Raw genomic sequence first — 18809 nt, forward strand, 5'->3', positions numbered from 1 at the left:
ATAATCATACCTTATCATGAAAATTATTAGAAATGTGTTATGACAGCAGGAAATTGTAATAAAGTTAATCATACCTTAACAAATATTCTCATACATACTGTAAATAAAATAGAAATTTTAAAATTGAGTTTCTGTTTTTTTCAGAAACTCAATTTTAAAATTTCTATTTTATTTACAGCAACGAGTTGCGTAACTTTCCCGGAAAAAGAATTTAAAAGTGCGTGTAGCGCTGTCTGCTAAGATATTTTATTTAAAAACTTTTTATACTTAGTATTATTAATTATTATAAAATGGCAAAAAGCTTAATTTTGAGGATAGAGACGAGTTTTATAGAAAATTGTAATGCTAATAACGAATAAAATCTTCATTAAGTCCAACTCCACTCGAGATACATCACCCGACCCTCTCTATCTCCCACCCCTCGACCACCAAAATTTGATAGCATCAATTCCCCTCATACACAAACTTCCATGCAAAATTTAAGAAATTTTCAACAAAAGACACAGGAATAAGCAAGCTTCAAATTGGGTGGACAAAATTGTGTCCACTCACGCACACATACGCATCCGTACATACAGAAAAACTCCCAACTTTTTTCATTTCTCCATGTTTCAAGGTCCTTCGAGACCAAAAATGTAAAAATCCTGAGGGGAGTCACTTTTTGACCGATTATCATACTTCCCCTGTTATATATAACAGCCGGAAGTTTTAACGAATAATGAATAAATTATACATTTATTATAAATACTAATACATGTGCGGCGCAGTCGCATAGGTCTACATTATATTCAATATATTGTATAGTCTGTATTAAATTACCTTTACGTTTCGATATAGATTGTATCTGTTTTCGGAATTGACCTTTAGTAATCCCTATACAGGATCGTTGCGTAACACTATACTTTCAACTAATTTCCCACCCCGTAACGCTCCATAACGCGTCACATATATCACCCTCAAAATTGCACGCCCCATAACGATCACCTTAATTGTATTGATACTACGGAACAATACACAACACGGGGTACTGAACGTTACGTAATTACTTTCCTGGCTATTATATATAACAGAGGAAAAGGATGGCGTACGATCAAAAAATGAACCCCCAAGTGTTTTACATTTTTGGACTCAGGAACCCTTGAAACATCGAAGAAAAGGCTGAGGTCAATTTTGTTCATCCACTGTTTTTTTTTTTTTATAAAACTCACCCTACATTCAAAATTAAGCTGTTTGCTATTTTATAAAAATTTATAATATAAAAAAAATTTTTAAATAAAATATCATAACAGATGACGCCACACGCAATTTTAAATTTGTTTGCCTGGAAAGTTACTCAACTCGTTGCTGATTTTGTTTTATTAATTACGTACGAAGCAGTGACATAAACCGTACGGTTCTGTATGTAACCCTTTAGAAAAAAAAATGAATCACTCTGTTACCCAAGAATTGAAATCCAAGCATTACGTGACGTTATTGAAAACATCCCACCCTTTATAACGCATTATAACGACTACCTACATATTCACCTACCCATAGCAGCGTTAAAGTAATTTATAAACAGCTCATATATTTATAAAAGAATGATTTAATATGATATTAATTGCATTGATTGGCTATGTGAGAGTCGGATACTTGGAATAAATAATTATGGAATTTTAGTTAAAAACGAACAATTATTTATTGTGACATTGTCACAATGCAGGACTGCAATTTTTTTTTTATCATATTTTTAATTTAAAATATACGCTCTTCATCTCAAATTAGTAGTGTCTTGCCCCTGTACATCATACTTTTCCCGATAACAATGGAGTCGTGTCGGTCATCTACTCAAGGAAAAATTTTGAATTGAAATAACGTGACTTCCAATCCAAACCTTAGATAATTAATTGGGACTTCTTGCCCCCAAGCTTTCCATATCTGGTCTCGACATTCATCTATTTAACTCCGTTCTCGAGATTAAGGAAGGACAGACAAATAGACAATGGTGAGAATTTGTCTACAATTTTTTTTCAAATTGCAGCCCAATTACTTTAAAAATGCAGTAAAACCTCGATTTAACGGACAAATTCAGGTGATGGAGTGTCCGTTATACCAGTGATTCTCAAAGTGGGGGTCGCGACCCCCAGGGGGGGTCATGAAAAATATTTGGGGGGTCGCTGAAAAATTGATGCCAGATCAATTTTTTCAAATATTTTATAAATTTACTATGGATTCATGTTTAGAAATAATAGAAATAAAAAATATATAAAATAATTTTTACTTAAATAAATTGCACATATAAATAATAAAAATAATATAAATATATAAATACGAGCCTAACCCCCTCCCTCCGGGATGTTTTTCGATACATACTTATTCCTCGGGGGTCCTTTGAAATTTTTAAGTGCAGAAGGGGGTCGCGGTCCAAAAAGTTTGAGAAACACTGGTCTACTAAAGGCAATTTTAACGGCAAGCGACGGGACTCCCGATCGCGATAGCGAGGCCGACTTAGTGGAGAGCGACGCGACTCCCTATCATCGCGCGATCGCCGAAAAAAAGTATGATAACTTTTTTATTTTTCGTCTCCGGTCCAAAAGTAGGGTATCGTTGAACTCGTCTCGGTCCCCTCAGTTCAGATATATACTCAAAGTCCCGAAATTCCATAGATAGTAATCTATAGTATCCCCACATTAACCGAAATGGCGATCGCGCGATGATCGGAAGTCGCGTCGCTCTCTCCGCTCTTGTATCGCGTGTTTAACGCTACTGGAGATGACCGTAGTCCGACGTCATGGTTTGCAGACTTTACCGCAAGATGGCAGTACTAGCAACTATGGTGCCGTCTTCGTGAGAGCATTAAAAAAGTATGGTAAGTGAAAAAGTATGATAACTTTTTATTTTTCGTCTCCGGTCCAAAAATAGGGTACCGTTGAACTCGTCTCGGTCCCCTGAGTTCCAATATATAATCAAAGTCCTAAAATTCCATAGATAGTAATCTATAGTACACCCAAAATAATTTTTACTTAAATGAATTGCACATATAAATAATAAAAATAATATAAATATTTAAATACGAGCCTAACCCCCTCCCTCCGGGATGTTTTTCGACACATACTCATTCTTCGGGGGTCCTTTCAAATTTTTAAGTGCAGAAGGGTGGTCGCGGTCCAAGCGAGAAACACACAGTATACCTACTTTATTGTATAACGCAGTGTTGAGAAACACTGCGTTATACAATAAAGTAGGTTTTCTAAATGTGCATGTTAAAAAATTGACATATTTGTCTGTTCTCACTTATGTAGATACGTTTGTGTATAAAATTATGTATGTATGAGAAGGTTAATTCCACAGAAAAGTTTTCTATATGCACTATTGCTTATGTACTCTCCGTAGTTCTGGTTTATTTGTATACGGCAACGCGACACGTGGGCAATGTCATTTTAAGGAAAACTGGCCCCTATTTAGGTATTACAAACGTAAAGAAAACGCGGTAAACTCCACGTGGCCAGCCCGTCGGTCAGGAACCCACGACCAACAGTGGTTTTATCCACTCGGCCACTGGTGGACCCGTGTGGTTCTGAGATTGTAAGAAACAAGTATACGATCTAAATCGAATTAAATTAACAAACATATTTTGGAAAATATAATTAAATTGTATTTAACTAAACAAATACATAATGTTCTTAAGAAGAAAACATGATTTAAATTTGACAAAAACAAAAAAACATTCTTATTTACTCGTCTTCGGATGATGATATATCGAGACATTCCTGCTGTGGTGGGAAGTTAAGATCGGTAACTCTTGAATTTGAAAAGAAAAGAAAACCTGTTAATTTTAATTACATATAAAAAGCATTAAAAAATTAACAAGGTGTTAATTTACACGTATGACACGGACCGGAAATTTTGTCTGTTAAATCGAAGTTTTGCTGTATCAGAAAAGTAAATTTTAAAAGACCGCACCATAACGAAATCGGATCGCAACCATTATTATCGCCGGATTAGGAATAGCTTTCGTCTGAAACAACTACTGTATAAATGAGAAAATAACTAGGAAATTATTTAATATATATTAAAATAATATTAAAATATAGCAGATTATACAAACTATTAATATGCTGTATGTGAAATTACTGATTAAATCTTCGAATCGAGAGAAAATAATGGCGGTACTTTCGGTTTTCTGGAGTGTGAAATTAGACTTGTATGATTGGCAGACTATAGATCGCGTGCCGTAGATGAAACTAATTCTAATTGCTGTGTGGCATTTTTCGATGCTTATTCCTTAAGAAATTATTGGTATTGTTTTTACTAAAGTTTCTCGAGAAAGGCGCTTTCAGCAGTGATCCTGACCATCGCTGCTGATCTGCAGTTATACGTAATAGTATTTCAGTGTCGTGAGCAGTTTCATACCCAAAAATTGACCATAACATGTGTGTATTACGCGTATGGTACGTATTTCTTCCACTCGCAGCGCTACAAGTCCCCTAGTGGTGAGTTTCAAAACTAATTTTTTCCGTAAAAATTTCTTTCGAGTATCTAGAAATGTCAATATACAAAATTTGGTATAGTTTGGACTGCTAAATAGCCCTCCAGACAGCGTTGAATGAGTGTTACATTTATTTTTTGACGTAAAATAAATTGCGTAAGTATAAAATTAAAACCTTTAATCTCATTTAAATAAATATTACAAAATAATAATTAAAAATATTTGTATTAACCTAATTTTAATCAGCCAAAACAATGTGAAATTTCTGACATTTTCTTATAAAAACAATGTATGCAACAGTTCAAGTGTTTATCAGAGATATAATAAGAAGGAAATTTGAAAGCTTGGATTTGATATTATTAATTAATATGAATTAAACACAGGTCAGTCGCGGCCTCGCGGTTGACCAACGGGTTAGCCACGTGGAGTTCCCGGGTATCTAACACTTAAATACATGCCAGTTTCAATAGAAAGATCTCTCGGGAGGCATCGCCGCGTGTTGCGTTGCCGTATCCCATCAAACCGTATAATCGTAATATAAATTACTACAGAAATTAGTTTTAATTGTAAATCTACCCATCTTGCTGACACTAAGAGGTCATTTTTCTACACACGGCATCAGTTCGGAAGGCCCAAGATGGTCTTTTCCAGGTAAACTCGCCCCTGAAACCGGCTTACCAGGTAAACTCGCCCAAACCGGTTTACCTGGAAATGGCCCTAGATGGCCATTTCCAGATAAACCAGTTTGGGCCGGTTTGGGCCGGCTGGTGCCTTTACATCTCATTGCATGTGGAGCCACAAAACTTTCAAAATAAACATTCAACATAATCAGATACACATGTATCTTACATTAGACTAAAATTATTACTTTTTTAATAGGAATATATTTAATAGAATAATTAAATGGACAATAGAAATGAATTAAAAACTAAAAATTTTGTACTTTATCGAATAAAAATACATAATTATAATTTAGTATTAGTATTCTAAATGAAGTATAAAACCATTTGTTAGGAGTAAGCATAAGATTGCTCGAGAGAACGAATAACACAGGAACACACAAAGACAATAGATATACTAGCTTTATTAATTATGGAGGATTAAAATTCAGTTGCCACTACTACAACCATAACACATAATTCCTGTCATTCAAATAATATTGTATTCGTTATAACTTACATTTTGTAATGTTTTTATAACCAGAGTGATGTAAAGAGGATCGATGAGGGACATAGGCATACACTCTATAATTAATTAAGATTGTAAATCGTTGTGTTCCTGTGTGATTCGTTCTCTCGAGCAATCTTATGTTTATTCCTAACAATTGAAAACGAGAACAAGAGGCGATCAAGTACAAATAATACAACTTATTCTGTTAAGACACCCAAGCCATACATGTACATAAAATAACTTCATTAAGTAAAAATACTTACGTATTTAAGTTTATTTCTATAAACAATTTATTAAAATAATTTCGCTTCTAGAATTTCATCTTAATGAAAGACAAAAGTCATAAACTCGATTTAATGAAATGTAAATAGGCGCATTTTCTTAATTTTAAATGAACTATACGCAACTTGCTGCATCGTTCGTTACAAGTGACTTATTCGAAATACTTTGTCATGAAACGCTCAATGCTATTTTTGCAATAGCTGATGATGACCAGCATTAATTTTTTTCTATATATTAAATATAAAATTTCATTCGTTTTCAGGGTTAAGTTTATACATTTTCCGTATTTTTAAAAAGTAACTCTCCGTAATTAATGAATTTAAAATATTTTAGAATGTTAAAAATTTCGAAATAAAAGTAAAAATAAAAAACAATTTTATGTCCCATTTAGATAAATCACATGAAGATAAAAACTTAAAATTTACATAGCAACAATACTCATTCCATCTTCTAAATGTGCATTGCTATATACACTTATAAAGTATAAAAATACTCATATTTTTTAATGTTGATATATTTTAAAAATCATCACAGCAGTCATATTTACATACAGGCGAGTATAACCGTGACTTCATTAACTTACTTCGTGACATAAAATAATAACAACAGTGTATATACTGTAATAATTTTATATCGAAAGAAAAGGCATAGCTCCTAGTAGACTCACCAATCTACTAGAGAATCTCTACAATTTAATTATCATTTAAAGAAAAGAAACTTACTTATTTGCATCATATCGGATAGAACCATTGTGAACCATGCTGATATCGATAGTATGACTCCTAAAATGTGTACTCATTATTACCGTCTGTGCTTTTTGTGCAATTAACGTCTTATCAAATTTGAAATATAACTCGTAATTCCAGTCCAAAGTATCTACTCTATGCTATATTACGTGCATTGACATTCATATAGGTATAGACGTGATAACCCGTAACACTTAACATAGCCCATTATCTGTTTACCTACCAGATAGAAGCATGTTGCAAATCTTAATTGATACCAAGGTTCTCTTTTGAATATCTTTAAGAAAAAAATCAGGTTTTGATAATATTACATCACGTATTTTCGTGTCCTCTTTTATTGAGAGTTATCGATATTAAATCAGGAAATCTTGATGCGACAAGATAAAATGTGTCTAGCGTGAGGCTACATTTTAAAAATGACAAGAATAGTTGGCTAATTTTACTTTAAATTACCAATTAATGCATTTAATATAATAAAAAGTAATTTTATTTTTTTGTTAAAAAATAATTTAAAAAATAAAATTTAAAATCATATTTCAATAGAAAATAAAACACTTCGAGGTGTTTTTTTCTATATGTATAGATGTTAGTGTGTGTGGAGGACATGATTTTGTTCACTCACTTTGATGCTTAACTCCTGTGACTTGTCAAAAATTTCTGAAATTTTACAGGGAAGTTTATATATTACGGGATTGATCAGGACTTCTATCTCAGTTCTATATTCAAGAGCAGATAGAAGGCCTTGCTGATATCTAAACTCCCTCTATCTGGGTCTGATAATACAGTATAAATCATAATAGAGGAGCACAATTATGTTATTATATTAGTTCATCCTTTAAAATATAAAGCAAACCTTATTGAATGGTTCTGAATTTAAGGGACACATTTCTTATAAAAGTATTGCAGTACTTATATATAGGCCTAAATATTTTTATTTATGTATGTTTTTACAAAACTAATTGTCTAAAATTAACTGAGGGGAATTCATATCTTCTTTATTACATGATACCTGTTTGATTTTGAAATGGTTAAAGGTGAATGTAAAAATAGGACTATTATAGTAACATTTAAGATAAAAAAGCAATTTGTAAATGTTTAACTTTGATTAGAATTATCGCATGGAAGCTGTTTTAAATATCTCAACGATTTTAACTAATTTTGAATAAAATATTCACGAAACACGTGATCAATCTACGATATCTAAATTTTAAATTAATAACAATTAAAATGCGTATTACATTCTTCATTGTAATCATCGAGTAATAAACTATCAGAACTCTAAGAAATAAATAAATTTCCATAAAGGATTATTTTTAGTAATTACTGTATTAATAATTTTTAACCTTTTTCAGTTTCAATAGGCTATTTTTAGGCTGAAAAATTCAACTAAATAAAATTTTTGACAACTACTCTTTATAACGACACTGAAACTTCATCAAGATTTCTAACAACAGAAACCTTGTTATTTCTTTTAAATAATATATTAATATTTTTATAATTACTTCAATAATTACTATAAAATAATAAAATTATTATTTGAAAGTAATAAAAAAAAGTTAAATATATTGTTTATTTCATTACACGGATTAACAGCGGCGGTCCTAAGACTTATGAGACCCTAAACAGAATTTATTTTTGAGGCCTCTCAAAAGAGCGATATGCGAGGATGTAGAGAGTAGGTTTATTTAGGTCTACAACAATATGAAGGTTTTAAATATAGAAACAGACATCTTTAGTTACTTTATTGCGAGTTTTACACTCACAAAGTCCAAAATGAAAAAAAACCACTGTTGCGCCAGAGTTCATAATTGTCAATACTGGACTTTGAATATAAAACATTTTACAATAGTAATTAATACAAAAGTCGAATGTTACAAATTTCAATTCAGATTAATAACAATAAAATCGACTATTAATACACTTTGCAAAATTCCAGTTATTCAAAATATCAAACAATTAACGCGATTAAAGAAAGTAACAGAAAAAAAACCCTTAATTAATCATCATTTAGGGTTCCACAGTTAAACACTAACCAGCAGAAGTTAAGGCAACTGGTACCCACTTTTAGCAGCGCTGACTTCATCAATTACAAAGGAAGAGTAATTCTGTAGCAATATCTTTCAGTGGACAAGACAGAATGTGACGAAAGTCTCTCTTGACACATTGTTGGCTGGAGATAGTTCTTGATCAATTTTAACTTTGAAAATGATCGTTCTGAGATGTAACAGATACCAACACAATTAAATTTTCAATAATTACTAATTTCATGATTTAACTAATAAAATATACAACCAAATTTGTGAGTATCGCCTTTTCCGCCTTTATGTAGGTCCTCTCCGAAAGCCATAAAAAATTTATCATAGTAAAACAAATAAAAAGAGATCTTTCATCATTTATCAGAATATTTTCCTTTTTTAAAGTAAAAGACTAAGGCCCATCAATGGCCGAGTGGACAAAATCACGGAACACTGGATCGTGGGTTTGCGCCTCTCCAACGGGCTGGCCATGTGGAATTTTCCAGGTTTTCATAACGTTTGTAGTACTTAAACAGAAGCCAATTTGCCATAAGACTTCCCAGGAGACACCCCGTCGGCAGATCGCCCATCAAGTAAAATCAAAACCAAATCTATGAGACTAAGCCTACCGTTCTGGGAGACCCAGAATCAAATTCGGACGGGTCGAAAAACCCCAGGAACTTTTCGGGATGGCCCGTCCCTCACATTGTGGGCCTGGCCGAACCCACAATAATGGGCTTGCTATAAAGAGGCCCTCTTAGTACCCACAGGGAGGAGAGTTAAAAAAAAAGTCCATGTTGCAGTTGCAAAAGTCTCATGTGGCTCACGTCCGAATCATTTTAAAACAGACTGGATTTTCTGTAAGCCGGACTTCTGTTCGTACGGAACGTACTACCGCAGCTTACTGCCTAAATTACAATGAGACTTTTTAAATTTAATACAACAGACAAGGCTTGTTTTTTTGCTTATTAATTTATTTTTCAAGTAAAATATAACGTATATTAAAATAATGAACGGCCACTGAGCAAATGGCTCACCGGGAGATTCTCCATCAGCCAGTTCATCACTGGAACTCTTTCGCTCACCCTCGTAGATATATGTTAGTGTATTGAGAAACGTTTCTAGTAACAAAGGATGGTGAATGGGCGGAAAAATACACGACTCGCGTGTCGGTATTTTTTAAAATCGACTCCTCGACTCCATCCCTAGTCTAAACCTCAAAGGCATAAGTGTTTCCTGGGACTGATATGAATAGGGACACTAAACGAACTTATAAAACGGCAAGTTAACCAGAATGGAAATTTTAATGTTATACACACGATTCGAGTTTATTTTATAATTTTACTAAGTATGCAACAGGAAATACAGTATTGAGTTCTGATTGGAAAACTACAAAAACTTGACTCGGTGAGAATCTACTAATTAAATATCAACTGTACTCATTCCACGAATCTGTGTGTAAATATGAAACGTCAGCTGTATTGAAAGTATATAGTTTTATATGGGACCACGAGAATTGTCCACTATGGAGGCGTATTTAGAGAAATTTCACTATATTCATAAAGTAGTTACAATTTATTCCAAACAATATAAGTAATTCATCATGTAATGATTTTTTAAAGAAAATCATTATTGTACTGATTTGAAATTGTTTCAATCATAATAGCTAATAGCAAAACTGAAATTTTGTTTTAAATATTCAATAAATTGCTATATGAGAAATCTCTCTTATGGTAATTTTTTTTTTTTGCATTTATTTCTTTATTAAATAGGAAAATCGTTATATTTATATTCCGTCAAATATACCTATTAGATCAATTTAGCATTAAAATTTAGTTGTATTATATTACTTAAATATAAAAAAATCATATTAAATTGTTGACAGATAAAAATATATTGTACTATATTACATATTTCTAGTGAATTCTGAACTGAAAATAATTTTTTTTATAATTCAACAGAAAATTATTTATGTATTTTTTAAATTTAATGTTAACTTTTATAATTATTATAAATTCTTCATTTAAAATATGATCATTAAATAATTTTACAATTGTAAAGCTCAATATGTACAGTATGTGTGTAACAATAGAATAAGTAAAAACAACAACAAAGATACAACATATCCCACAGCCAAACATCTTTATTGATAGAAAAACGTGAAAAGAATGGCCATAACTCCCAACATCAATACTTAAGAATTTTCCTATAAAAGAGGATTTCCAAAATACACTTGACAAGCTCTCACAAACTTTTATCTAAATAGAAAAAAACTGAAACAACTAAGCAGTAGTAAGTTATTAAATACATTTACAGGTCTTTTCTCAGTTAAAGATTATTAATGTCACCCTAGTTACAATTAACAGCATCCATTAAATTGGCATTTTTTGATACATGTGAACCTTAAAATGACAATTTACTGATATTTTTTGTTCCTAATATAGGCAATACAACAAACATCAAAACTGCCATATTATCAATGAACAGTTTCGTTTAACAATTCATGCAAAATGATTTTATAGAAAATAAACAAACTAATAAATGTTTTAATTAATAATTTTTTTTTGTTTTTTTTATTATAAAATGACAATAATACTGTTATGATTTTTAATGTTATGTTATCTATCTAAATTGTAAAAAGTAGAAATGAAAAATCATTAAAATAGTGAATGGGAAAATTCTCACTAACATGTGTATTTACAATAGATGGGTATAGATTTTTAATTATTTATTACAGTATTAAGTATAGTACAACCATAGTTGATTTCAATTGTTTTGAAGTCACCAGGTGTCAAATTTTTATTATTACAATAAAAAAAACACAACAAATAAATGCATACTTATCCATTTTCATTTTTAAAAAGTAATATAAAAATTAATTTATCGCTTCTTAAATCCCCCCATTTTTATTGATTTATCGAAGAGATTATACATTGATGTGTAAATATTGTGACATCAAATTAAAAATCTATTTTGTAAATAAAGAAGGAATAAACAATGTACTGATGGTGGGGATAAATAATTTTAAATATGTTTAATTTTTTAATTAAAATATACAAATAAAAATTTATTCTTTATTTAAAAAGAAGTTAAAATTATAAACATGGCTGATACTCATGCATCTAGGGTGACATAATATTACAATACATTAAAAAAATTAATATTGCCCAAAATGCCTTTTTTTTTTTTTTTTTATTGGTTTTAAGATATGTTATATTATCAATAGGAATATCACATGCTTCCAATTAGCACATAAAATTTTTCTATATTGCTATACAATAAAAGGGGGTACATTCAAAAATGTAAGAAACGAGGGAGAAGTAATATATAGATATATATTTATATACATTGTAGAACAATTCATGCTCTTGGCTTTTATCTCAGGCACATCAGTACTCTAAATAATATTTTGAAATTTTCTGAAAACTTGACAGAGATGGTGTTTATCCACATTGCACCATATAGGAACATGCATAAACATGAAATATACAGTATATATAATTTATCCACAGATTAGAATTTAATCATGAACAGTTGGAAGTACTGAGAAGTAATAGTTTATAACAACAACAGCAAAAAAATATTGTTCCCAGTAATATCAATTACAGATTTTTAACAAGAAATATAACTTAAAAATTACAATATAGTTTCCAACAGGATCACTTGCTAAATTTGTATTCACTCTTGTTGGAATTTAAAGATTTATTTAAATATCATATAATAAAACAGGTCTATTGCAGAATATCAATTAGTTACCCATTTTTTATGGCAATTTTTGAATCCCACTCCTGTACCCACATCTAACACTAGGATGGAATACAAGTGATAGGAAAATTGGATACACAGTTTGTATATATTGCACATTTCAAAATATCATCTAAAGATCTAATCGTCCAATCAGTTCTTAAAATGTTAATTTATATTACACAATTAAAAAAAATCATTTTTTTTTTATTTTCCAGAGGATCCACCAACTGATGTTAATTGTGCAATGAGTTTCCTTCTTCACTTTTTAAATGAAATTACATTATTGATATGCACTTAAAAATACTGCAATACGTTGGAGATACAGGGTGGGTATTTTACACATTCCCTAATTTTACCATATTTCAATATATCATACAAGGAAATTGTAATTTTTACATATGCACCAAACATATGCAATATCTGAATTACTTTATATAATACTTAATAGATTCTATATAATTATAATCTTTAATGAGATCCTATTATTTAAACAAACATTAACAACAACAAAAAATTTACAAATATGACTAGAAAAAAAAAATTTAATTTTAGAGAAATATATTGTATGTAATTATTTTCTTTCCCTCATTCATATATATATGTATGTATATACAGAATACAATGCACATAATATTGCAATTTGTGTAAAATAAGTCTTATAGTACACTGTGTAAGACACAACAAAAGTACCACAAAAAAACCCGATGATATTTATCACAATAACCTGTGCATGACTTGCATACTTCAACCCTAAACCCATGAAGTGTAAGGCATCCAGGTGATTAACATCTTATTTGTAAAATATAAACTACACTGAATTTTTTTGTGAAGTGCAGAAATAAATCAAATTAAACAACAAACAAAATGGACCTGAACTTTTTAAGGGCACTCTCAATTTGAACTTTCAAAGTTCATTCATTATTCCTTACCTTAAACTCTCCTAATAAAAATGACTAGATAAAGACCTCAAGATATCTTACAGCACATTTTTTTCTTAGATTAGAACACAATTTTGGAAGTTGTGCAAAATGTTTGGAGAAGCAATAAAATTTAGATAATATATATATATATTTGTGTATATATATATTTATATATTTATTTATTTTTATACTGAAAAAAAGAATGACATTCCAATGGAAGAAATATGGAATTGTCTATGAAGAGATAGTTTTCCTTTTGACATGCATAGTTTGTTTCAATTTCATTGCAGGAAGCACAGTTAGACAGAAATTCCAACTGCATCAAATCTATTCTCTTCCCATACTACAAATTCTGTCTTAATATTACTAATTATAACTAATACAGAGATATTGCAGAGACTGTAAGAACTACACATCAATTTCAAGAGATTGAGATTTCCCATAAACCCATTTTTTTATTATCTAAAATTTTCTTTTTATTTTTTTCAAAACCAATGAACTAACATAGAGACGAATTTCTATGGTGATTGTTTTGATTAACACTAGTTAACCAAACATTCAATTGGCACAGCTTTAGGAGGAACAATGACAGAAAAATAAAAGGATGATTTAAGATTACTGTGCTGGGCAACATGGCAGTTGGTGCATTGAACGACACATATAATTAGCAGCACAATAGATGGCTATTTTCTGGGACACTGCCATTACCTCTAATAGTCTACTCTTCTACCTTCACAATGATGCAATATAAAAAATAGAATCTGGAATTCAGCTTTTTTTTTTAATATCGTCATCTTTATTTGTTGTTTTAAGTCTTTTTTTATTTTTTTTTTGGAGAATGAATTGAGTCTTGATTGATGACTGATCAAGCATGACAGGATCCATCTAATTTTGTCTTCTTTTAAACTAAAGTTGATATCTAGATCCCTGCTATGAAACACTGCATCAGTACAGAATACATCAGTAAAAAATTTGATGATTGAGAAAAGAATATGGATAACAATATTAGAACATTGGTCTGTTAACATCAATCAATAAAGATTAAAGATTTTTCTATTGGTGGACCTTAGAATATATTGTTATAAAGCTATGATGACTATATATGTGTATGTCTTTGTATGAACATATATATATATATATATATATATATTTTAAAATATATACATATATGACATTATAAACATACATAAATTTCATTAAGGGATGTTAGCTGAATTTTTTCCTTTTTTGTTGTGTGTTTTTGACATATTATTGAAAATGGGACTATAAATAACATCAATAGTACCACTTAATAACAAAAAGTTCATTCTTCTCCCAAATGAGCAAATATAAGGATATCTGACTTCTAATTATTCCTTAAAGGTTTATTCATTTCCATAGTCAGAAAGAATCAGCACCATCTACACCTGTTGTTGAATATTTTCATCATTTCGAACGTCAGACTTTAATTTCACAAATTCACGAGCAACTTCGTCATTTGTACGTTGAGACAGTATACGTAATACAGTCCATCCAGTCTCATCCATATAAACTCTTCTTCCAAGAGGAAGCCAACAAGCACAACTACCTTGATCAACAATATCTAACAACTGCATGACTGCAACCCCAACTAATCTATCATCACGAGCAAAACAATAATCCTTTATACATATATGTAGTTCAAATGAGGAAGGTTCTTCTTCATTTCCAATAATACTGATAAAATATAAATTTTTATAATAGATGTAAACAGAATAATATAAGTATAATAAAATAATACACTTACAAGTGGAATGTTTCATTGTACTTGGGGGACCAGTTATTATTTTTAGACTTTGTGGCATGTTTCCTTCTTTTGTCACTGAGATGAGGGCCTATCAGATTTACTTCAACAAATGGGCGGAACATACTGGTACTTGGCCACTTCAAATCATTTGCAGCCACAACTAAAAAAAAAAAAAAACAAAAAAATTAAACATAACATTTACTTTTTTAACTAGAAATTATTAACTTAAGTAATCCTAATTCTACTTTGTTTTCTATTTATCCAACTGTAATACTAATTAACATTTCATTACCTTTCACAGTAATTTTATGTTCTCCTGTTCCTGGATGAGTAAACAAATCTACCTGAATAGATACTTCTCCTACACTACCTTCTTCTGCAGTTAAGGAATCTAAAATATGGAAATAAAATTTAAAAAATGAAAAATGTATTATATATTTCAAAGAATAAAAGAAAAATTTTTTGTCTCATTTATTATAAAAATTTTAATAAAAATGCTTTAAAGGAGTTAATATTATAAAATTAATCCAGAAAATACTAAAGAAGCAATAAATAATAAATTTCTTAAGCTGTTAAAAACTATTTAATATGAAATTAGAGTTTCAAATAGAACAAAAAGAATTAAATCAAAAATGTTTTGACAACTGTAATTTCTTTCTTTTGGTAGGAATAGTTTTATAAGAAACTATTCTTAACTAAACTTGATCTATTTATTTCAAAACTTTTGCTAACAGTTCAAGATTCTGTCTGTATTATTATTTTTAGTGCAAATACTCATGTGTGCATGCATGCATGCATGCACATATGAGGATTTGCACAGTTAGCAGCATAAATTTTACATTTGTTATTCTGTTGGATTATATTTAGATATTTACCTATCAAACATTTAATATACATAATTTGCATATTTTTGGAACTTAAGTTAAAATTGTCAAATGAAATGAATGAAAGTTTTTATATAGAGAGATTATAAAGTCTTGTTCTATTTTTGTGAAAATCCTAACGAAATCATTTGCTTGCAGGCTGACTCAACATGGGAGAGTTACTGTGGTTTGTGCACATTTGAATAGATTAACATATCACTATACAGCATATGTCCCAAAGCCATCAAAGAACATGATACATTGCTTGGTGGGTAGCATATTCCTCCTCCTCCACCACCAGGTGTTGCATACCTGGACACAGACAGTATGCATGTTTCACAAATTTGTAACAGACGATCTTCCATACTGTCAAACTATAGTTGTGGCAGACCAAGCTCCCACCTTACCTCCAGGTTGATGATATAGTAATATGATATTGCAGTCTTTACATGTTGAACCATTTTGTATGGATGGAAGGTCTCCCTGAATGTTGTGCATCACAAACTATTCGTTTGCCTGAATTTGTTAACTAACAGTCTGATATTGACCGTTGTGAGCAGGCTTCCTAAATTTTTGGGCAAAGTTTGTATTGCCACTTATGTTAACCCATCCAAATGTACACTAACTGCAGTAACTCTCTCTTCTCAGATCATGTTTCACACAGTTTACAAACAAATGATTTTGTTAGCAATTTCACAAAAATAGATTAAGACTTTAGTTTGAATAATAAAGGATGAACATAATCTCCTTAAAACTTATTTCATTTTTCTGCCATTAATTAATACTATATTTAATACTCTCGGATAACTTCATATCACCTATCTTTGATATTAGTTTAACTTTATGAAACAAGAAAGCCTTCAGAAGATAAATCAGAAAAATAAGGGCTAAATATAATCACACTACACTTTGTTAAAATTTTTCATCTTGAGATCAAATATTGTTGTATAGCAGAGATCAACTCACTGAAATATTATTCAATAAGTTCTTTTAAATAATTAATCAAAACTTATAAATGACACTTGTGCTTCACTTGCATTGTTATCTAACTTTTTACTTATTTAAAATTTAATATTTGAATTTTCTTTATCATTACAAAACATGACAATAATTTATATAATATAAAATTTCTATTATAAGTGAATGAGTAAGTGAGTGTATGTGAACAATGAATGACATAGGAACAAATTTGTAAAGGGAATAATTAAATTGGTCAGTTATCAGATAAATTTCAAATCTTGTTTCCACATTCTTTTATATAAATTTTTGTAATGGAACCAATCATGAAATTCAGTTGTCAAATCTCATATTTAATAATGCAATATTAAGTAAAATTTGAAATAATAATTTTATAAAAATTATCTTACCTTGTTTGGTCTGAGAGGTAACAAATGTTTTAATCAAGGTATCTGTAGTTTGAGTATACAGAGAGAGGGCATATCGCAAGGATTGTAATTCTGCACTTTTATCTAAAAATGCTTTCTTAAGTCCATTTCCACCAGCATGGAAATATTGTTTAATAGTATCTAATGCAACATCAACTACTGCACATTGCTTGGGACTCAAATTCTTTTCTACTTCCTAAGAGAAAAAATTAATCATAATATTAACTAAATGTTTTCTAAAGAAATATCATAGAAGAATTAAATATATAACAGTTAACATTAAGATTACATATTTTAAAACTATGGTTGTAAAATACTTAAACAGTAATTTTGTTATTATATTATGAATAAAATGCTCACATCCTAATTAAATTAAATGTGTTCTAATTAATATATATCTACCTATTCAATGCCGTCTGGAGAGTTTTATGATATTTAAAAGCCCAAATCTGACATGATAATATTTGGGGACATGCAGAATATATTTTCATAAAAAAATTAGCACCAAAGCTCACCACTATGGCACTTTTAGCACTGCAAGCAACCAAAAAAGCAGTTTTCTTTGTATAAGCACATGTGTTGTAACCAAGTTCTGGGTATGAAAATGACCACAACTGTTGAATACCATTCTTATCAGCTATCAGTGAGGGTCACCTTGCTGGACTGTGCATTTCTTGTATACTTGTTTTATGAAAACCATGGCAATACTGCAACAAGTAGTGCACTCAAAATTTAATTTGGAAAGCCAAGTTGAATGGTTAAAATTTCTTTAGTGAGAATTCAATAAAATTCCTAACTTGTAAATTCCTAAATCATAAGTAATACAGAAATAGAAGAAACAACACACTATACATATAAAAAATAAATTTTAATTAGGAAAATATTTTTGAAACTTTTCTAGTGTTTTTTCCCTTTTTCTTTGGAGGGTTCCTTGGCCCCTCTAAGTGCATCACTGACTGCAACTGCACTTTGTGAATTTTGTCATTGTAATACTTTATGCTAAGGATCACTGACTCCACAAGCTGTTGGGAGAATGATCACTTGATTCAAGAAAATTATATGCCTGGAAATGGAATTCCCAGAATTCAGAAACTGGATGAAGGGTGCAAAATTATCACTTCACAAGTCATTGAAAATATTGCTATAGCTATTGTTAAAGTAATCAAAAATGTTGCAGGCCCCAATAATGCATGTACAGTGCCACAGCAGTTGGGTGTATCTTGTGAGAAAGTTGGTTCATTGTTATATGTATAAGATCAGCATAACTAGCAGTTGCTTCCAGCCAACAGGGAAATCCAGCTGATCTTTGCACTGATCTTTCTTGTTGGAATAAAAGTGGATGCATTGTGGCAACAAAAGATTCTGTGGAGTGAGAATGAACATTTTTACATCAGTTGGACAGTGAATATTCATAAGTGTCACATTCCAGCCATAAAAAAAAACCATGT

General features: G+C 30.4%; 2 protein-coding genes across 6 annotated transcripts in view; both read right to left on the reverse strand.

The window, feature by feature from the left end:
* The window catches only part of fray (frayed), a 66255-nt gene extending 59570 nt beyond the window's left edge, over positions 1 to 6685 (reverse strand). Inside the window, 1 exon segment of the mRNA XM_067268892.1 lies at positions 6643 to 6685. Coding sequence (XP_067124993.1) covers positions 6643 to 6670 — 28 coding nt within the window. The 5' untranslated portion in view covers positions 6671 to 6685.
* Positions 6686 to 10806: 4121 nt separating this feature from the next.
* Positions 10807 to 18809, reverse strand: part of unc-13 — a 347436-nt gene continuing 339433 nt past the window's right edge. For all 5 annotated transcript variants that reach the window (XM_067268874.1, XM_067268872.1, XM_067268873.1 and 2 more), the window contains 4 exons: positions 17344 to 17557; positions 15406 to 15504; positions 15114 to 15273; positions 10807 to 15043 (listed from right to left, as the gene is read on the reverse strand). In XM_067268874.1, the coding sequence (XP_067124975.1) occupies positions 14749 to 15043; positions 15114 to 15273; positions 15406 to 15504; positions 17344 to 17557 (768 nt within the window). In that variant the 3' untranslated portion in view covers positions 10807 to 14748. The remainder of the gene's footprint in view (positions 15044 to 15113; positions 15274 to 15405; positions 15505 to 17343; positions 17558 to 18809) is intronic.

Source organism: Centruroides vittatus, unplaced genomic scaffold, assembly GCF_030686945.1.
Source record: "Centruroides vittatus isolate TY-2023 unplaced genomic scaffold, ASM3068694v2 contig_341, whole genome shotgun sequence".
Classification (NCBI taxonomy): domain Eukaryota; kingdom Metazoa; phylum Arthropoda; class Arachnida; order Scorpiones; family Buthidae; genus Centruroides; species Centruroides vittatus.